Source organism: Poecilia reticulata, chromosome 3, assembly GCF_904066995.2.
Source record: "Poecilia reticulata chromosome 3, P_reticulata-male-v2, whole genome shotgun sequence".
Taxonomy (NCBI): Eukaryota; Metazoa; Chordata; class Actinopteri; order Cyprinodontiformes; family Poeciliidae; genus Poecilia; species Poecilia reticulata.
The window spans coordinates 31,624,895-31,642,525 of record NC_088832.1 but is presented as its reverse complement, the minus strand read 5'-3'; the positions used below and the strand labels follow the sequence as shown (position 1 = coordinate 31,642,525).

General features: G+C 36.7%; 1 protein-coding gene across 2 annotated transcripts in view; it reads left to right on the top strand.

The window, feature by feature from the left end:
• Nucleotides 1-17,631, top strand: part of LOC103462905 (protein kinase C-binding protein NELL1) — a 237,735-nt gene that overhangs the window by 204,569 nt on the left and 15,535 nt on the right. For both annotated transcript variants that reach the window (XM_008405946.3, XM_081605463.1), the window contains 2 exons: nt 1,789-1,884; nt 11,983-12,123. In XM_008405946.3, coding sequence (XP_008404168.2) covers nt 1,789-1,884; nt 11,983-12,123 — 237 coding nt within the window. The remainder of the gene's footprint in view (nt 1-1,788; nt 1,885-11,982; nt 12,124-17,631) is intronic.

Below are 17,631 nucleotides of genomic sequence, written 5' to 3'. Positions count from 1 at the left end.
TAGGAGTGAGGTTTATTAGTGCAGAGACAATGGGCTCCTAATTAGGGCCTGATGAAAGTTCTTGAACAGAAGAGCCAGTCAGATGAATAGGTCTAATGGCTCCTGGCTCTGGGTTCTGCTTTTATTTATTGCTACGCTGTTGTTTGTATTTTTAGCCTCTTTTTCTCCAAATTGTTATAATGATAATTTCTGCAGACAAATAGTCTTTCTTTGGTATCATAAACTAATATGAGACAAGCCGCTGCACACAGATATTTTGCTCACACGCCCTATGGTATGTGACTTTAAATAGGTTTTTCCGCCCATTAAGGCTCATCTCTTGAATCATGTCATTAATTAAGCTTAGAAATACTCGAGTAATTTCTGTTTAATTATCTTACTCAATTAAGCCTACCCTGTTTTTGGTTTTATCCTTCACACTTTAAAACCATTTACTAAGTATGTATTTTTGGCTGTTTTGTTCTCACTTTTTGATCTTTTTAAACATATTGCACTTATTTCTTGTCTCATCTTTACTATTTTAGTTCATGTAGTTTATTTTAGTTCATTCTTAGGACAATGAATGAAAAAGTCACATTTTCAGGTAACAGTACATTAAACACTTCATCAGGTTTTGTCTATTTATCCTATTTGCTTTGCTGAAACAAAGCAAGACAGTAAAACAGGACTGCATTAATTAACTGCCAGTATTTGTATTTACAGTTATACGGGAAAATGATATAAGAACACAGAGCTTTAAATAACACTACTGCAGTAAGCCGTTTACATGCATCTTGTGATTTTAGAGAAAGAAGGAAAACTCCTGATTAATTGGGGCATTTAAACTGATTTGTAACTATTTATTACCTCCAAAAATGGTTAGAAATGTCATAATTAATGAATGCTATTATGTTTGGATGACTGATGAGTATGTTAGTTCCAGCCTTATTGCCACAGTGACTTTTTTATCAACTTGCATGGTGTACAAGTTTGAGTTCTGAGTGTTTGTGTTGAAACCACTGATGTGTTGAAGTGTCATTTGCAAAGATACTTGGATTGATTGGATTTCAAATTTCAGGATTGTTACCTTCTGTATGAAATTATTAAAAATCTTCAATGTTTCTCACTGCTTGAAAGATTTTTTATTTTTTTTTGCAATCAAATCAGAGATTTTCTTTGTACTACTTTTAAATATTTGCAAGGAATTGTGGGATGTTTTTATTGTTGAACCCTTCCAAAATCTACATAGGAGAAAAAAATATGAGATGAAGACTACATGTTGACACAATGATCAGTGAAGTAAAAGTAAGAAATACCGCCACCTGCAGGTGGGAGTTTGACTGCTTTCGTAGGCAAATTTTACTATAAACTTATGCATAAGGGAGCATAAATGCGGAGATCTGCAAGTTTTCATAGCTTCAGTTCTGAAAAACACTTCCTACTTGCCGGCTTTTAAAATAAAGGCCAGTCTACATCACGAGTAAATGTAGCTAGTTTAACAAATCCACAGTCATTTTAACAATTATTACACCAACTTTGGATAATGCTACCTTTAATTTGATAAAGCCAGGGGCAAATTTTAATTAAATTTTTTAGCCCCATAAAAATAACGAAAGAAACAGAAACGTCCTCAGTTCTGTAATGCTTCTTTTCAAGGCAATCCGTGGGGTGCTTTGTGCCTTAACATGCCGTACCACTTCACACAGAGTTTAACTGCACAGATTCAAAGCCTTTTGTGGTTTAATGCCTGGCAGCACATCCATGACATGCTGAGAGACTTTACTGACTCATTGCTGTTTGTTTTTCCAGCTTTCTGTGAAGATGGTTGTCGGAGTGGAGGGACCTGCGTGTCTCCAAACGCGTGTGTTTGTCCTTCAGGATTTACAGGACGCCGCTGTGAAACAGGTACATAAAATCACTCAAAGCGCAGTTCAGGTGCTCACCTTGTGTTATGAAATGTTAAGTACAGACTCATAATTTCAATCAAGAAAGCTGCAAAAACCGATTATCTTCTATCTGTGGAAAGGTTTCTGTCTGACAAAGCTGCAAACATCACAGAGCAGAAGATGCAGATCATGAAGAGTAAAAAGTCTAAATATAGTGTTTTGTTCACAGCACATTAGAAGTTAATGTATACAGCTTCTTAGGAACATATTTTATCATAATAATGTGGCTTTTGGTTTTATTTATGCACGTTAAGACTGTGCGTGTATAAAACAGCACAGAAAGTGAGTGATGCAAGGCTCTGAGCATTCAAACTGACTTGAAATAAATCATCCTAGAGATAATTTACTGCAAAATCAGTGTGTTTAGCTCAACAGTCTTGCTTGGAGACATGAAGAATGCCTAAAACTATTCTTCGGTGCTGTGACTATTCAGCCTCAAGTAGGTGCAAAGATTTGTCTACATTTGGTGCTGTCATTTAGATAATCATGTAGTGGGCTGTTTTATTTTCATTACTGTATTCTAAATACAAATTACAGATCAATTTATTTTATCGTTTTGACCCAGCCTCTCTGCTGTGCCGTTATCGCTCAGGTATGCACTGGACTGGGTTAAAGTCTGAACTTTTTTCTGTGACACCAAACACAAATGGTTGGTGTGGAATTAGGATAAAGTTCCCACTGGGAGTTATAACCATGTGCACACATACAAAACACACATTTATGCTCTAACTCCAGGCCCTTTATTTAAATTAGACACAGCAGAGATTGAGGATCCCTTGAGAGCCATAGGAAAGGACAGTTAATTTTTCCTGCTCTAACTCCTTTTAGCTTCTCTTCTTTATCTCATTTCTTTTTCATAACCTCCTCTTCTTCCTTTTTTTCACCATTTATTACTGCTTTTCCTCTTTCTTTCTTTTACTCTGCACCTTTAACCCGCTCCCTTTTTTCTGTTTTATCTGTAGCCTTATTCCCATTTCCTCTTCCTCAGTGGTTCCATTTTAGCCTTAACCCGCCTGTCTTTCTCCTCTTTCCCCAAATTGCTTCCATACTTCCTCCTTTTATCTTTGAACAACTCATTCTACTTACTTTTTCCCTTTGTCCTTTTTTATGTCATATCACTGTTTTCCACTCTTTCATGTCAATTTCTACTTTCTTTTTTTATTTCTCACTTTTGTATTTTCATTCATTCCTTTCATTATTTCCTTCACTATCTACTTTCTATGATCTTATCTTGTTTCTATATACTATATTTTATTGTCTTCTTTCTGATTCCCTCACTTTTTTGTCAGAATGTGTTCATTCATTTCCCATCTTTTTGTTTTATCTACATCTTCTGCTTTCGTCTCCCTCTCTGTCTTGTCATTGTAATTTCACAGAGGTGATCTTTCATTTCTCAGAAGTGAGAGAAACCACATGTCATCTTTTTACAAAATGTTTTCAATAGTTTTCCAATAAGGTTTGTTATAAATCTTCTCGGTTCTACACCCAGTCAGGCCTCTGTCATCGTCCTCAGTTCTCTGCACAAGAAAACTTGTAATTGTCGCTTCTCTTCACCAAACTTCCATGTTGTCTGACGTGATTTTATCTTCCGTGTTTGTGCTACAACAACTGCATACTGCATATCGAAACGATTAGACTTAATTAGGTTATACAGTTTAATTAACAGGACTAAATTGAAAGGCCTAAGAATTATCTAAATTGAAATCTAGACTGTCATTCATAGAATGTGCGCTGCATACCTAAAACTGCAACACAGTAAGAAACTCATATCATGCTAATCAAACAGAAAACATAGTTGAAGAAATCCTTATGACAAATGAAGTTTTTTATTTTATTTTTATTTTAAAAGTTTTGTTGCGAGCATTTTTGCAAATAATAATAGTGTAGATAATGCATATTTACTACTTATTATGTAAAAGACTGAGCGTGAATTATTCTTAATCTGGATGCAACACTTGCTACTGAATTCAGTCATCCAAGATGTAATTAACATTCTCTCTACCACAAATAAACAACATCAAACAATCCACTGGTTCACTAATGTGGCATTTTAAATCTTCAGCAATGTTTTCTCAGAATAAAAACCTTATTCGCAAACATAATATTTTCCTCTCTGAGTTGGTGCTAGCTTATTATTTACGGCTCTAAATTGAAATTATTTTTGATTAGAAGCAAAGAGTCAGATTGGGTTGAAAAACTACAAAATTGCATTTGCAAAATGATCCTGCATGTTTTCCTTGGAAGAACTTCAGAAGGGCAACGGAAGGAAAACATTATGCAAAATAGGTGATAATTTGCTGAAAGCAGCTTTCCCATTAATAGGACACCAAAATGGAGACATCCTGCTAATGAGGCTCCTCCCTGTGGCCTTTTGGTTGCTGCCTTAGGTTCTTATTGATGTGATGCAGAGGAAAATCTGTCTGTCTCGTAATCTGTGAATGTCAAGGCATGTTTCTACATATGCACTATATACATAATTGACAGAGGTTGCAAAATAACAGCATGCAAACAATTCTTACTGACAACTCAAGCTTTAATGTTTAGATTTTAAGGTTGAAATGGGTCTTTTTATTTAAAATTAAACTCTGTATAGATCACGTTAAACAATTCGATGTCCGTTTTATGTTCATTTCCTTTCTTACATAAGCAAAAGATTTCAGGTTCTAAATTCCCTGAAAACCTTCCAGCACCTCACAGCAGATTTATAGATCTAAAAAAACAAAAAAGATGTGAGTGAGAGAGTGAGAGTTTGTGTTTTTCCCGCTTTTCTCTAAAAGCTTTGCCTTTGGCGTCGTGTGTGAGCTGCTTGTGGTTTATATTTTAATTTTGTCTGTGACATGTTCTCTGTGTCTCCTGTTTCCATCTCAGTCTCTTATCTCTTGTGTTAACATTTCTTTCTTTTTCCCACCATTTTCAGACTTCATGTTCTTCTGGTGTAATAAAATCCACCTCTTCCCCTCAGATTTGCCACCTACTTCACTGAGAACCTGAAAGCACCTGAACATAAAAAGCTGATGGGAAGAGAGTCGATCTTATCGCTGATCTTTGAAACGCCTACCCTGTTGATCCATTCTTCTGGGTTTCTTTTTTATTTTCCAGTGGGTTTACATAGTCACCCCATTCTCTCAGGCTTCACTTCCACTGGATCAAAAGCTGAACAGATTATGGTGAAGTGAATTCCTTGTTCTAACATTTTCCACTGCTGAAAGGATTCAGAGTTAAATGTGCCATAGCATGGACCAAAACCAGCGTGTTTGGATCACTGCTGACTCATTTTTAAAAATAAATCTGACAGTTTTATGTCACATATTGTTGAATTGTGACATAACCTAAATTAATATGTAATGTTTGGTCTACACAGCACCGCTGTTGACTAAGCTGGAGAATGCACCTTGTTTAAGAATGGCTTCAACATACAACCCAAAACCGGAGATCACCTTTAGTAAAGAAAATGCCTAAGATTTTTAATCTTCTTTGATCGTTACTGTTATTATTTTTTTTACACAAATTAACATGTTCAAAGCACAAAACAGTTATTTATTCTTAAACACCAGTCACATCTGTCTGCCTTTGCCTGGTTCCTTCAAAACAGCAATCAGCAAAAAATGGGTGACATAACCAAAGATAGCAGGGTGCTAATACGTTGTAGTGCAAATGTAGACTTAGAATATGAAAGTATAAACATTATAGAACTGGATTTTTACATTACAATGTGCAGAGTAATGATGCAGAGCGTTACCTTAAGACCCAAGTCGCCTAAATAACATCATTTTCTAGATGCATCAGACATTATCAACCAGCCTCAACCACTCGTCTTGCGCTTGGGTCCCTTTGACTGATTTTTGGTAGTTGAGCCAGGCTGTTGAATCTCAGTTGGTTTAGACACCATCTAACATTTTTTTTCATTTGTATTACATTTTCTGGCAGCAAAAACATTTTTCAAATTTGCTTAACTAATTTAGTGTGCTTCAGTCTGAAATATCCCGAGATTTGAAAGGCTTTTACGATGTGCTTATTTGACTTTTTAGTGTTTTGTTGTTGTTGTTTTTTTTTTTTTATGAAACTCCAGTCCTAACAGGTTTTGTCTGTGACTAGCTTGTTTTTGTGGCTGTCCTGAATAAGACAGCAAGATTTTGATTTGATGTGACAATCTTCACTACATGAAGTAAAAGACACTTTCTTAATTATCTGGGTTTTCCTACAAATTCTAAGTACAGAATTTAATTGGATTAATTTTAAATATATACCACTTTAAACTAACAAGACTAACTGGTCAACATGCTGTATGTAGACGTATACTTGGTGTTATTAACTGAATTCATTTGTTGTGTGAAGGTCCGTGTAGGAACCACCCAGAATGATTTTCATGCTACATCACTGCTTCTGTGTAGTAAATAATTATGGAATCCAAAATGAGCCCAGCAGAGTAAAGTTAGCATTAATCTATGCCTCGTATCGATTCACCTGTGGAAATGTCCAGTAAGGCGAAATACAAGAAGAAGTTGGACTAACACATCTCTCCAGTACCTCTGGATAATAATATGTGGTACTCGGCAATATTGCTGATATTTTTTTCAGTAAGGCCCTTTTCATTGCCTACCTTAGGAAGCTCATTGAAGACATTACCTACATTGCTTGACACCTGTAGCAAAACTGACAGTCATTGTCTTCTTACAGCAATGAAAGGAAATGTTTTTCCTACCTGAACATAAACAAATCAAACAAATATTGACTGCTAAAATATCTCGATTTCATCTGTTCGCTGACATGATAACCTAATTTAGGTGGCAATAGTGATTTTCTTTAGTACTTGTTTAGCAGCTCTGTCATGCTGTCTGTGTTCTGATTAATCTGCAGGTTCATACTCTTGTAAACGGTTAATGCAATGTTTTCCTGAAAGTTGATGTAGTAGGTTAGTAGAGCTCAGATAAGTGTAATTATGTAAAGCTCAGCAGGGTAGAAGGCTCTCCAGAGACCTTCTGAGTTATTTTAGTCTCTATGTGGATTTGTTCCAAGTTTTCCCTGCTCTTAAGGATATGGGCTGTCAAAAAGCCTTTATTTTCCAATGACAATATTCACAGATGTGGAAAAGGGAGAGTCTTCCGAACAGCGCTAAGAGCTCTTGTTTGTATTGTCATAGCAGGAAGCAGAAGAAAATGTGGAGTTGCTGTCTTGCTTCCTCCCTTTCATGGCTCTAACCCAGATTGATGGAGTGTGGAGTCTAGCATATTGTACCTCATATCACAGGAAGGTCATCTGTCCACTTCACTTTCACAGGCATAGAGAGGAGAAGGCTGTGCTTGGCCACACGCACAGACACCAGCAATGAAAAATGTACTTTTATACACAACCACAAAGAAACCAACTGAACAGAAGTTATTGACTTAGTGAAAGTGGGATGAACATTTACTAAGCCCAAGTAAGAAGGTCAGTAAGCTTGTGATAAACAGGGCTTTAAATTTTTTTACACCACATGTACGTAGTTTCATTAAACAAACATCTGGGGTGGTCAGGTTTCAGTTCATTCACTTTTGTAACATCAGCATTAAAACGTAACAGTAAAAGTCAATTAGGGATGTTTATAAAAAAAACTTACATGAAACAAATGTAAGTAAGTAAGTAAGTAAGCTTTATTTCTATAGCACTTTTCACAGACCAGGATCACAAAGTGCTGCACAAAGTATAAAAAATAAAACAAATTAAAAACAACATACAAACAATAAAACACAGTAGTACACTAAAAAGCAAGATTAAAAAAGTGGGTCTTAAGTTGTTTCCTGAAAGTGTCTATGCAATGTAGAGATCGAATGATGGAGTCATGATGGAAATGATGGAAAATGGAGTCAACAAAGTGAAAAAAAAATTTTTTTAGAATGTATTGCTCTATAGGTGTTTTAATATTTGTTCTTATAAGTTTAAGTCTTTGTTTTAAAATAATTTTGCTTATGAAACTATATCTGGAGATGGGAATAAAACTATGGTGAGGGTAAAAGCAGCTGTGGCACATTGAGTCTTCTAGAACGGAGCAAGATTTTATTCCAACAAAAAATAACTAAAAGTAGCCAAGATAAGAATAGCAAGGGCTCAATCTCACTCAGTTCAGTCATTCCTCTGTGTTTGGATGAGTAAACATGGAAACACCTTCATCACATGAGCTGGTGGTGACAATGTACATGGCAGATCTTGTGGAAACTTTTAACAGGGAATGTTTAGTACTGTGTTGCCTATGTCAGTTGCTGCATATGGTACCCAAGGGAACCGCTTTGTCTCCTTCTGGCAGTGGAATCGGTTAGGGTTGTCTGGGTAACTTCACTGAGAGCTGTTTCTCCTTTTCAGCAGTTGAGGATGACAGTTTTTGTCACAGAATGTGTTTGCAGCCGTGTCACCAATATTGCAGAGACCTGTGCTGAGTTGTAGCCTTGAATCAATGCCACAGTTCTTGCAGTTGTGCTGCACTCACAAGTTTCCCCCCCATGTTCTCTCTGTCAGTAGTCCATTGATAGCATGTATATAGTAAAGGAGCTATAGCAAATATCTCAGTGGATATCTAGAGGTTTTTTTTTAAATATACTGGATTATGTTCTCAATTACTTTAGAAAAGATAAAAACCCCACTGTGTAAGCGGCTTAAAACAATTACACGCTGTTTTGTTGTGATTTAACAGCATCCTCTTATGCTGTGTTTATCAGAAGACAAGTATGGGATGAGATGATATTACTGTGGATGGGTACATATAGAAATAGCTACTGTTCATCATTTCATGGCGATTTTCTTTTTTTTTTGTAATTCAAGTGTTTCCCAACTTCAGGGAGAGTTAGAGTAAAAGTTTGTATGAACTGTATTCAGAGGGTAAGGTTTATCAGTCATTTTTCTGCACAGACTGCTAGCAGCTGACAGCAGCTCTAATATGATATATGGTGGTATAAGTTGGAGGACGTTGTGTTTCAGTGGCATTTTCACTCACATTATGGCCATACCAACACGTTGAACAGCAAAGCCTCATTTAAAAGCTTGCATTGTTCTGTTCAGACTCCATGGCTTTGAAGAACAAAGCTGGATAGGAGCTCAGCTTTTAGATAAAATGTGTTTTTTTAATCCTACTTATGAATTAACAAGTTGTGTCCTGCTTTAGGTGTCATCAAAAACAATTCATAAAGCTATACAAACGTACATTTTGCCGTAATCTGTGGAAAATTTAACACAGTATGCCTTTATTTGTCTTTTCCACAATCACACTGACAAAATGCACAATGTGTTGCCTGTGATTAATTTCTGTTTAGTGATGGACATAAGCATCACCGTAGTACAGTTGTATTACGTAGATGTTGTCTCCATTTTCTGCCTCTGTAAGAAAGAAAAACAAGTCAATGGTCAACTTCTCAGTTTTTTTTGTACAGTATATCCATTCAACAATATACACAACACTGAGCCAGTGATTACAACCAGGCTGCAACTGGTCTAAACAAGACAGTGGAGATATATTCCAGTCAAAATACAAGAGTTGAGCTTGTTTTCTAATCACACCCAACATTTCTGCAAGTCTTAAACAATGAAAATATATAACAAATCCATTATAACATTAAACATTACATACTCTAGTCTGGACAACTGACAAGACAATAATATAAAAAAACTGTGTGAATGTTTGTTGTCAATAGAAGTAGCATCGTCCTGTTAAACTGTAAATGTAAATACACAATTAGCTTGTATGCTATTAGCGAGGCTAAAGGGACCAGTTAAAGTTAAGTGTGTGTATTTGTGAAACCATTTCGCAGAGGTAGATGCATTTGGATTACCTCTCTTTTTTAAATTACACTAACAAAGAGAACTCTTTTCTTCATGGTTGAAAAAATAACTATTTTGTTTTTATTATGACATTTTGAAATTTAACATAAATTAGGTTATTTAAATTGTTTGCAATTTTCTTTTTATATAAATACTGATATGTGTATTAACTTGCAGAAAACCACAGAGCAGACTTCTGAAGTCAGGAGCTTTTAAAGCCAGTATCTTTATTGTATAAAGGTTATTTGGACCACGTTTACGTGAGCTTTGTTCTGCCCAGCTGGGCTCTTCTACCGAGCTGTTAGCTGGTCTCAGCCACCAGCCACCTCTAGCTTTTTGTTCTTCTAATGGACCTTCAAAGAGGGAATATTTTTGTTGTAGCTATGAGCAGATTTTTGACCTGAGAGGCTGACAGAGGGCAACCCTCCAGACAACTGTCACATCTTATTACCTAACTGCACCAGACCAGTGCACACTGCAGCACACTCACTGCTTAATGCAATGTAGTCAAAAGCAACAGGATCCAGTTTTAACATTTGCAGGAGCCAGAAAATATGTGGTTGACCATATCCATGGTAAAAACACACAAAAAAACAAACAAAAACAAAGTCAGTGTGGAGCTTTAGACCATTCATGTGTGAATTACTAATGCAATAAAGTGAAAAGACATCAAAACAGATTTTATAGACAGATCATTTGCTGACTTTCAGTGGTTATAGGGCCTTTTAAAAGAATGTAACTGTACTGTGAAAACAATTTCACTAGCTGTAAATATTTCACAGTTTCCAGTTTTCACATGAGTGAGTTTATTTGCAAATACAACATAAGGCAGTGCACAACTAACAGGTCAAACGCAGGCTGGTTTAGCAGGTGTAAGATCAGGTCAGCTTCTGTCGTTTGGTCAACCGTATACACAAAAATATTTCTATTGCAACTTTAGCTTGGTTGAATCATATCCCACACAAAGATGACATAGCAGAATGATGTAGAGTTTCGAATACAGATTCACACAGCCTGCCCTGTTGCCTGCACAAAGGCTGAACTGCTAATTATTTCAATTAATAGGTACTTATTACTTATTACAGTTTCTCTTGGGAAATCTTACAGTATTTCACACTCATGGCCTTTAAAGATATATGAGAATATGTCTAATATTTACAAATATAATTGCTATTAAATCTGTTCAAATACTTTCAAAAGCATAAAAGAAATGGAAATGGAAGGTTGTTGATTGTGAAATCAAAGTTGTAAAACGGTTCAATAAAATAATGGAAAAATCTTGAAATAACTTCGGTGAACCAATGAGTGAAGTTGCTTAAACCACACATGATAGTTTAAAAAGTTTTAAGTTTGATGTTGACATGTGAATCTTAATGAAAAGCAGGGTGGTGACACTGAAAATCTGGGAAATATCCAACTTGGTTAAGTCACGGAGGTGATTAGCTGTATATATCTGTAAATCTAAAATTATGCAACACAAATAATTGGTTCAAAACTCAAAGATGATTGGTTGATGATGCATATCATCTTTGATTGTGATATGACAAAATGATAAAAAAAAAAAACACACGAATACATATACAGAAACAATACTTGTTCTTTCAAGTCTTTTTATTGACACTATTTAGTACTAAGTATAAATTTCACACCACCACTAACTTCAACATTAGTTGCTTGGAAAATACTCAGAAGTCAATGCAGATTCCCTCACGTCGGTTTTTGTTTGCCCCGTTCTGCATTACCGTGATTGAAGGTGCGACCTTCAGTCACACCTTAACTAAAGCGTGCGCGCAGGTCAGCTTTTACAGCCAGCAGGGAGAGAGCTGTAGATGAGGAGCAGAGCTAACAGCATACATAATGGATGAGACACATTTACTCTCCTGAGAAGGTGCAAAGACCTTAAACCCCGTGGCTGAGCGTGTGTGTGCATGCAGCACGCCAAAGTCTGCTGAGTAAGAAAACTGAAACAAGCAAAGAGGAAGGTATATGAAAACATTCACAGCCAAAATGTTTCCGCTATAAAACAAAGTGATTTTTTTTGAGAGTTGATTACTGCTCCGGTAGACTGAGGGGCTGGATGACGTGGGCAGCCACTGCTTCAGCTCTGCGGTTGCAGCAGTGATTTGTTCTGATTAGATCAGCCTCAGCTGCCATACGCTGCTCCGATTTAAAGACATGATATCAAAAAAACACAAATGAGGTGAGTCCAAGTTTTCTTCTCATCAAATATGTTGCGGCTGATTCTGCTGCTGCCGTGTTTTCATGTCTTCAGATATAGATGAGTGTGCAGAGGGCCTGATCGAGTGCCACAACCACTCCCGCTGTGTCAACCTACCCGGCTGGTACCACTGTGAATGCAGAAGTGGTTTCCATGACAATGGATCCTACCAGCTAGACGGAAGCTCCTGCATTGGTGAGCATACTGAGCTGAAATCATTCTTATCAGTGCTACAGTGACAGTAGATGCTCATCATTCTCACAGTTATTGACATTTTCTCTTCTCTCTATCTGTTCACTTATGAAACACTTAATTCGCTCCAAACCCTTCACTGCAGTTTTAAGCCATGAATTGGGTTTACAGAGAGCCACTTGGCCGTTCTTACAGTGAGAATTTACACTAGAACAGATTTGAGTGACAAATCCGTGACTCTCACACAGGATGTTTCTGATTTTTCTAAAATTACATATAGAATCTTTGTCTAATTTAAAGAACACATGATCCAAAATACAGTTTTTTCAGAAAGGACTAGGAAAGATTCAAAACGTAACTAATGTGACAAAAACTCCATGTAAACACAAAGTGTCATACTGCATGCAATACAGTGCATGAAGCCAACAATTTTCTTCTTTCCTTTCTTTTTTTTATAAGTTGTTCATCAAAGTATGTTTTTAATTTATAAAATCATTTATCTCATTTATCTACCTGGATGGGAGAGGTATGATCTCAGCGCTTTCCACCAAAAAAAGTGGCTTCATTTAAATTTCGGCTACTCTGCAAAATTGACTACGATGGTGCAAGTTTTAGTTTTCACGTTCGAATGGGATAGCAATGGACAAGAGTAACCTCAAGGAAGTATCAAAGTGTGTTCACTTTCAGTTCCTTTTTAATATAATTAGAAATGCAACAGAGTTGGATCTCCATAGCTTCTCATATGAGAAACAGCATGGCTTTTTCCTCAGCTTGTTTTGAGAAACATAATGAGCAGATCGCTGAGGAGGCTGGCTACCAAGAGACTCCGCTTAACTAGACAGAAATGGACTTTTATTTTAGCTGTCATGATTTCTGTGATAAAACCATATGCCATGACAATTGTTTCTAAAGTGGCACGGTTACATAAATATGTGACGCAAAAGACGATTTGCAGCAAATTACGGCAATAATCTGGGGAGTTTGTGCGCTACCGATCAGACCTGATGAAATGATATTCATCCGTTGCATAAGATATACAATGTGATTGAATTGCATGCACTGATTGCTTACATTCTTAACAACAATCTGTTATTTCTGTGCTCTGTTTCTATATCTGCCTTCTTTTCTCCTCATGCTGCCCAGTGTTAGGTTTAAAGCCATCCAGGAAAATTTTAGTTTAACAGTAATTTTCTAAACCGCCTTCGACGAGTCAATCGATATTTAACGTAACACAGCATTTTGAAGCAAGATATCAAAACATAGCTTCACCATCCAGTTTAAAAATATATGATTTTTACAGGAAGTGTCGCTAAAGGTGCATCAAACCATGAGAGACAACGGAGCACTAATTTGATTTGATTTCTACACCAGCAAGAGCTGTATGTGGGAAAGTCTTATCGAAATAGACCAAATAAATCATTTTAGCTGTGGTATTAAAAATAATTACTCTCACGAAGCGAGTGTTAACAAGTTGATGCACCTTTCATTCTCGGTGCATACGCTGTAAAATGAGCTTCTAGCTAAAATTTAAATTGTCCTTGGCACACAGAATAACTGGATGAGTTTCTCCCAGGGCATCCATCTGTGCAGCACATTTTATCCAATCACTCCACTGAATATCTGCATTGTGTTTGAATGGTGTAGGAAGACATTCCGCCTTTGGTAGATAACAATCCAGCACCACCTTCCTACACAACTGATATTTTAAAATATGCAATTTGATCTTTATGTAAGCAGGGCTGCTAGGAATTCCTTTGGGTAAGGTGATAAATTTCGTGGCGTGAGCGTCATCTGAGATGCAGTATGTGCCATACATGTGTGTCACTGCTACAGGATTTATCCACATGCTTCTTAAATGTTGTGACAGTGACCAAGTAGTTAACTTTCTTCCCATATTTTAACCCATAATAACTGGAACATTGACCAACATATTTGATGTGTATTGATGATGACAAAATGTCAAAGCACTTTGAACTGCTTTGTTGCTGAAGTATGTTATACAAAAAACATGATTGACTTGATTGATTCTTAATTTTATGATGCTCAACTGATGAATATTCATTGACCTCACCTTGAGGAATACACAATATGACTCCAACTGCTGGCAGCCTGACTTACTTTCTGACTGATTGAGCTCATGATTAATTGACCTCTTATGGTTTTTCACACAGCATCTAAATGTCACCCTCTGATTGTCAGTTTATCCTCAAATATGGCAAAAGTTAAACTAACCCATCACAGTGTCAGTAAAAATGGGGAACTGTGTACTCTTCATGCATGAACTATACAATAAGGCTACACACAAACTTCAAACAGGACTTGATTTCCCACCAAAGACCATCATTTACTCACACATTGGCCCACTTGAAGCACATTTTTAGAACAAAACACTGAGAAGGATGAGAAAATGTGTGACAACAGCCTTAATTCTTAGCTTTTTTATTTTTTAAGTAACTTCACTCTCTGCTTCGTAATGCAAGAAAGCGTTGTGCAAGTTTTTCACAAACACTTCACTCCTAGAAAAGGAAACTTTTACAGATTAATCCCACAGTTGAACCACCAGGTCAGAAAATAACCTCTATTTCATTAATGAAAATAATCTTAGTGATGCAATGTGTCGAGCATACATGGAAGACGTGCATGTTACCTGGCAGCGCACTGCCGAGGTGAGAACCCAAGCAGCTGCAAACAACTGCTTTATAGCTTTAACTAAAAGCTGCACATGCATTGCCTCATCCCATGTTTGTCATTCCTATCGCTTTAGGGGCGACAGGTGGCTGTAATAAACAGATTGTGAATGAAAATGTGAATAACATGTTGTAAATTTCCAATGTCTCTCGGAAAGACAGGGCGTGTGCATCACTTTCTCTCTTGCTGTAGAGCACTCGACCTCTCCATATGGACCGCCTGGAGACCGACCAAAGGAATATAATTTAAATACACAAATCCTGAGCTTTTTGATGCCTTCTAATTACAAACATCTGTCAGAGGGATTTACTGGCTTGTGCCTGGTGTTTTTTATTGTGCGTGTGTTTTTCTCTGGTTATGCATTGTCATGTTTTAACATAGGATTAGTCCTTTCATGTGTGACAGTACATTTGGGTGTGAGTGAAAGTTTTGTTGCTTCAGCTCAGCTGGTCTATCCAAAGGGCTTTTGTGTTTTATTCTAACTCCGCCGTTTACAGCCTGTGTGTAAGAGCGCGCCTCATCTGCAGGCAGCAGCTTGTGGCTAAACGCAGTGAATGTAGCATGAAGAGTATTAATCCATCACTAGCAGAGGTACAGTATATCTGACTGGCTGATGGGGATTTCATTTAGCGTATGCAAATAGCCTGTCGGAGGCACAATAAATTTGCGGCTGAGTTCTTTCCCTTCTCTCCTTCTCCAGAAGAATTGAGAGTGGAGCCAATTAGGGAGCACATTCACTAGTGTCACAGTATCTTGTTGCAGCTGGTTTGACAAGTACTTTCTAAGTCCACCCAGACAAGGTCTCATCATTCCCCCCAAAAAGGAAAGTTTAGGTGTGTGTGCACAAGTTGGAACTTACTGTGGATTTATCTCAACCAATATTTGATTAAAAGGTTTTAGAGAGTTTCTCTCTTGGGATAATGTTCTTGTTGGAAAACCCAATGCTAGCCAAGTTTCAATCATCTGATCCAAACTGTTATCCTTCGTAGAAAGAATTTTTTTTTAATGTCCTGAAAATCTCTTAATACCAGAACTAGGACTTTTGTGAAGGAACTCTGCTCCAAAAATAAGCTTCCCATTGCCATAACTAAAAAGTTTCACACCAAGAAATATGCTCCTACTTCAAAATTGGAAAGGATTTGTCTGGAAGAGTGGAGGGAATAAGTCAGAATGAGGACTATCTCCAAATTATTTCATCTCACTTCAGCTCAAAAGTCAGTTCATAAGTTTAACATCGAGTAAGACAATGATCTCAAACACACATGCCAGTAAGCTAGTGAACAAGTTGTTGTTCACTAGTTGTTGTTTCTGATGCTACTTATATCTTAAAAAAATCTTTATTGGCACAATAATGTCTAAATATGAACTTTCTTCTTCCTCTGCTGCCTATAAATACAAACATCAATATTTTGGAGTGTGAGTGAAAGTAAATTCTGAAATATCTGTAAGAACTTGTCCTAATATACCTGCCTGGTTTCCCCCTGCAACAAATATATTTTTCTCTTACATTTTCCTTACCTAAACAAAAACTTGCATCATCATCCCTGCTGCTGGCCTCTAATGTTTCCTCCATCACTTTGCTCTTTATTTTCTTTTTCTTTTTTTATTTTCAGATACTACTTGACAACTGTATTATTTTGTCCGAAAAGGCAGCAGATACAAGTAATTTAATTTTTAGTTATCTGGATTAATTTTGCACATTAGCGCTGCCACATTTGACTAAAAGTGATGGGTCACTTTCTGTGTTCATGCCATAAAATTAAATTATGTGGCGTAATACCCTGTTAGCTTGTCTCTTCCATTCCATTTTATGTGCTAAGCAGTAATTTTCATACAGAAATGGTGCTTTATTAAACATTTCATGTTCAGTGTTGCCATTTGGCACTTAATGATCTGAGTACATACCCTGCTTTGTTTGAGAGTAATTGAGTCGACTCAACCAGAGTTTGGCAGCTAAAACCTTTTGATTTTTATTAGTACATAGTTTAAGAACTAGAATTAAAGTTGGCAGCATTTCTAGAATATGTTTAAGGGGTGAAACATTACCAGCAAACCAATCAGCATAAATTAACTGAATCAAGAGATGTAGTTTAACATCCAGCTAGAATAATCTCAGTATGTTAGGTGACATCCTGTGTATGCTGGTGGGAGATATGGGTAAGTTATAAACAGAGTTCTTGTATTTTATTTTTTTATTCATTGAGACTGTTTCTTGTATATTCATTATAATCTGAAAAGGAGTTATTAAAATAATTTAAATGCTCAAAATGATGAAAATCATGTTAAGATGAGTATATTTTCAGCCTCCTACTGGATTTATGTTTAAAGAGATGTAATCCCAGAACAATCTGAGAATCCTCCGTATTAGTATACATTGAAAGCTAAATATGTTTATTAGGGGAGTGATGTTATCTGAAACTTTATTGGCCAAGATTTTACATTTTACAAATTACATGAAAGTGGAAAATGTTATTCCTAATTGTGGAACGAGAGCTAAATTCACAGGAAGTTGTAGCTGAAGTGTCTGATCTTTTGCATGATGTCGGCTCACTTCAAGCTGCTCTGAACATGGAGACAACGCAGCCCAGACAGTAAAAGATGAAACAGGTTTGATACGGTTTTGTTCAGGCTGATTTGTGCCAAATTGGTTACTGAAGGTTACGAAATATTTAACCCCGGATTGCCTGGTAGAAATGTAAAAGAACTAAGTGCAGAGTATCAGCAGGAAAACAGACGAAAAGAAAGAAAACCGCTTTAATGGGCTCACAGTCATACAATGTAAAAGGAAATTGACTTGCTGACATATTTTTGCTCAACAAAGAC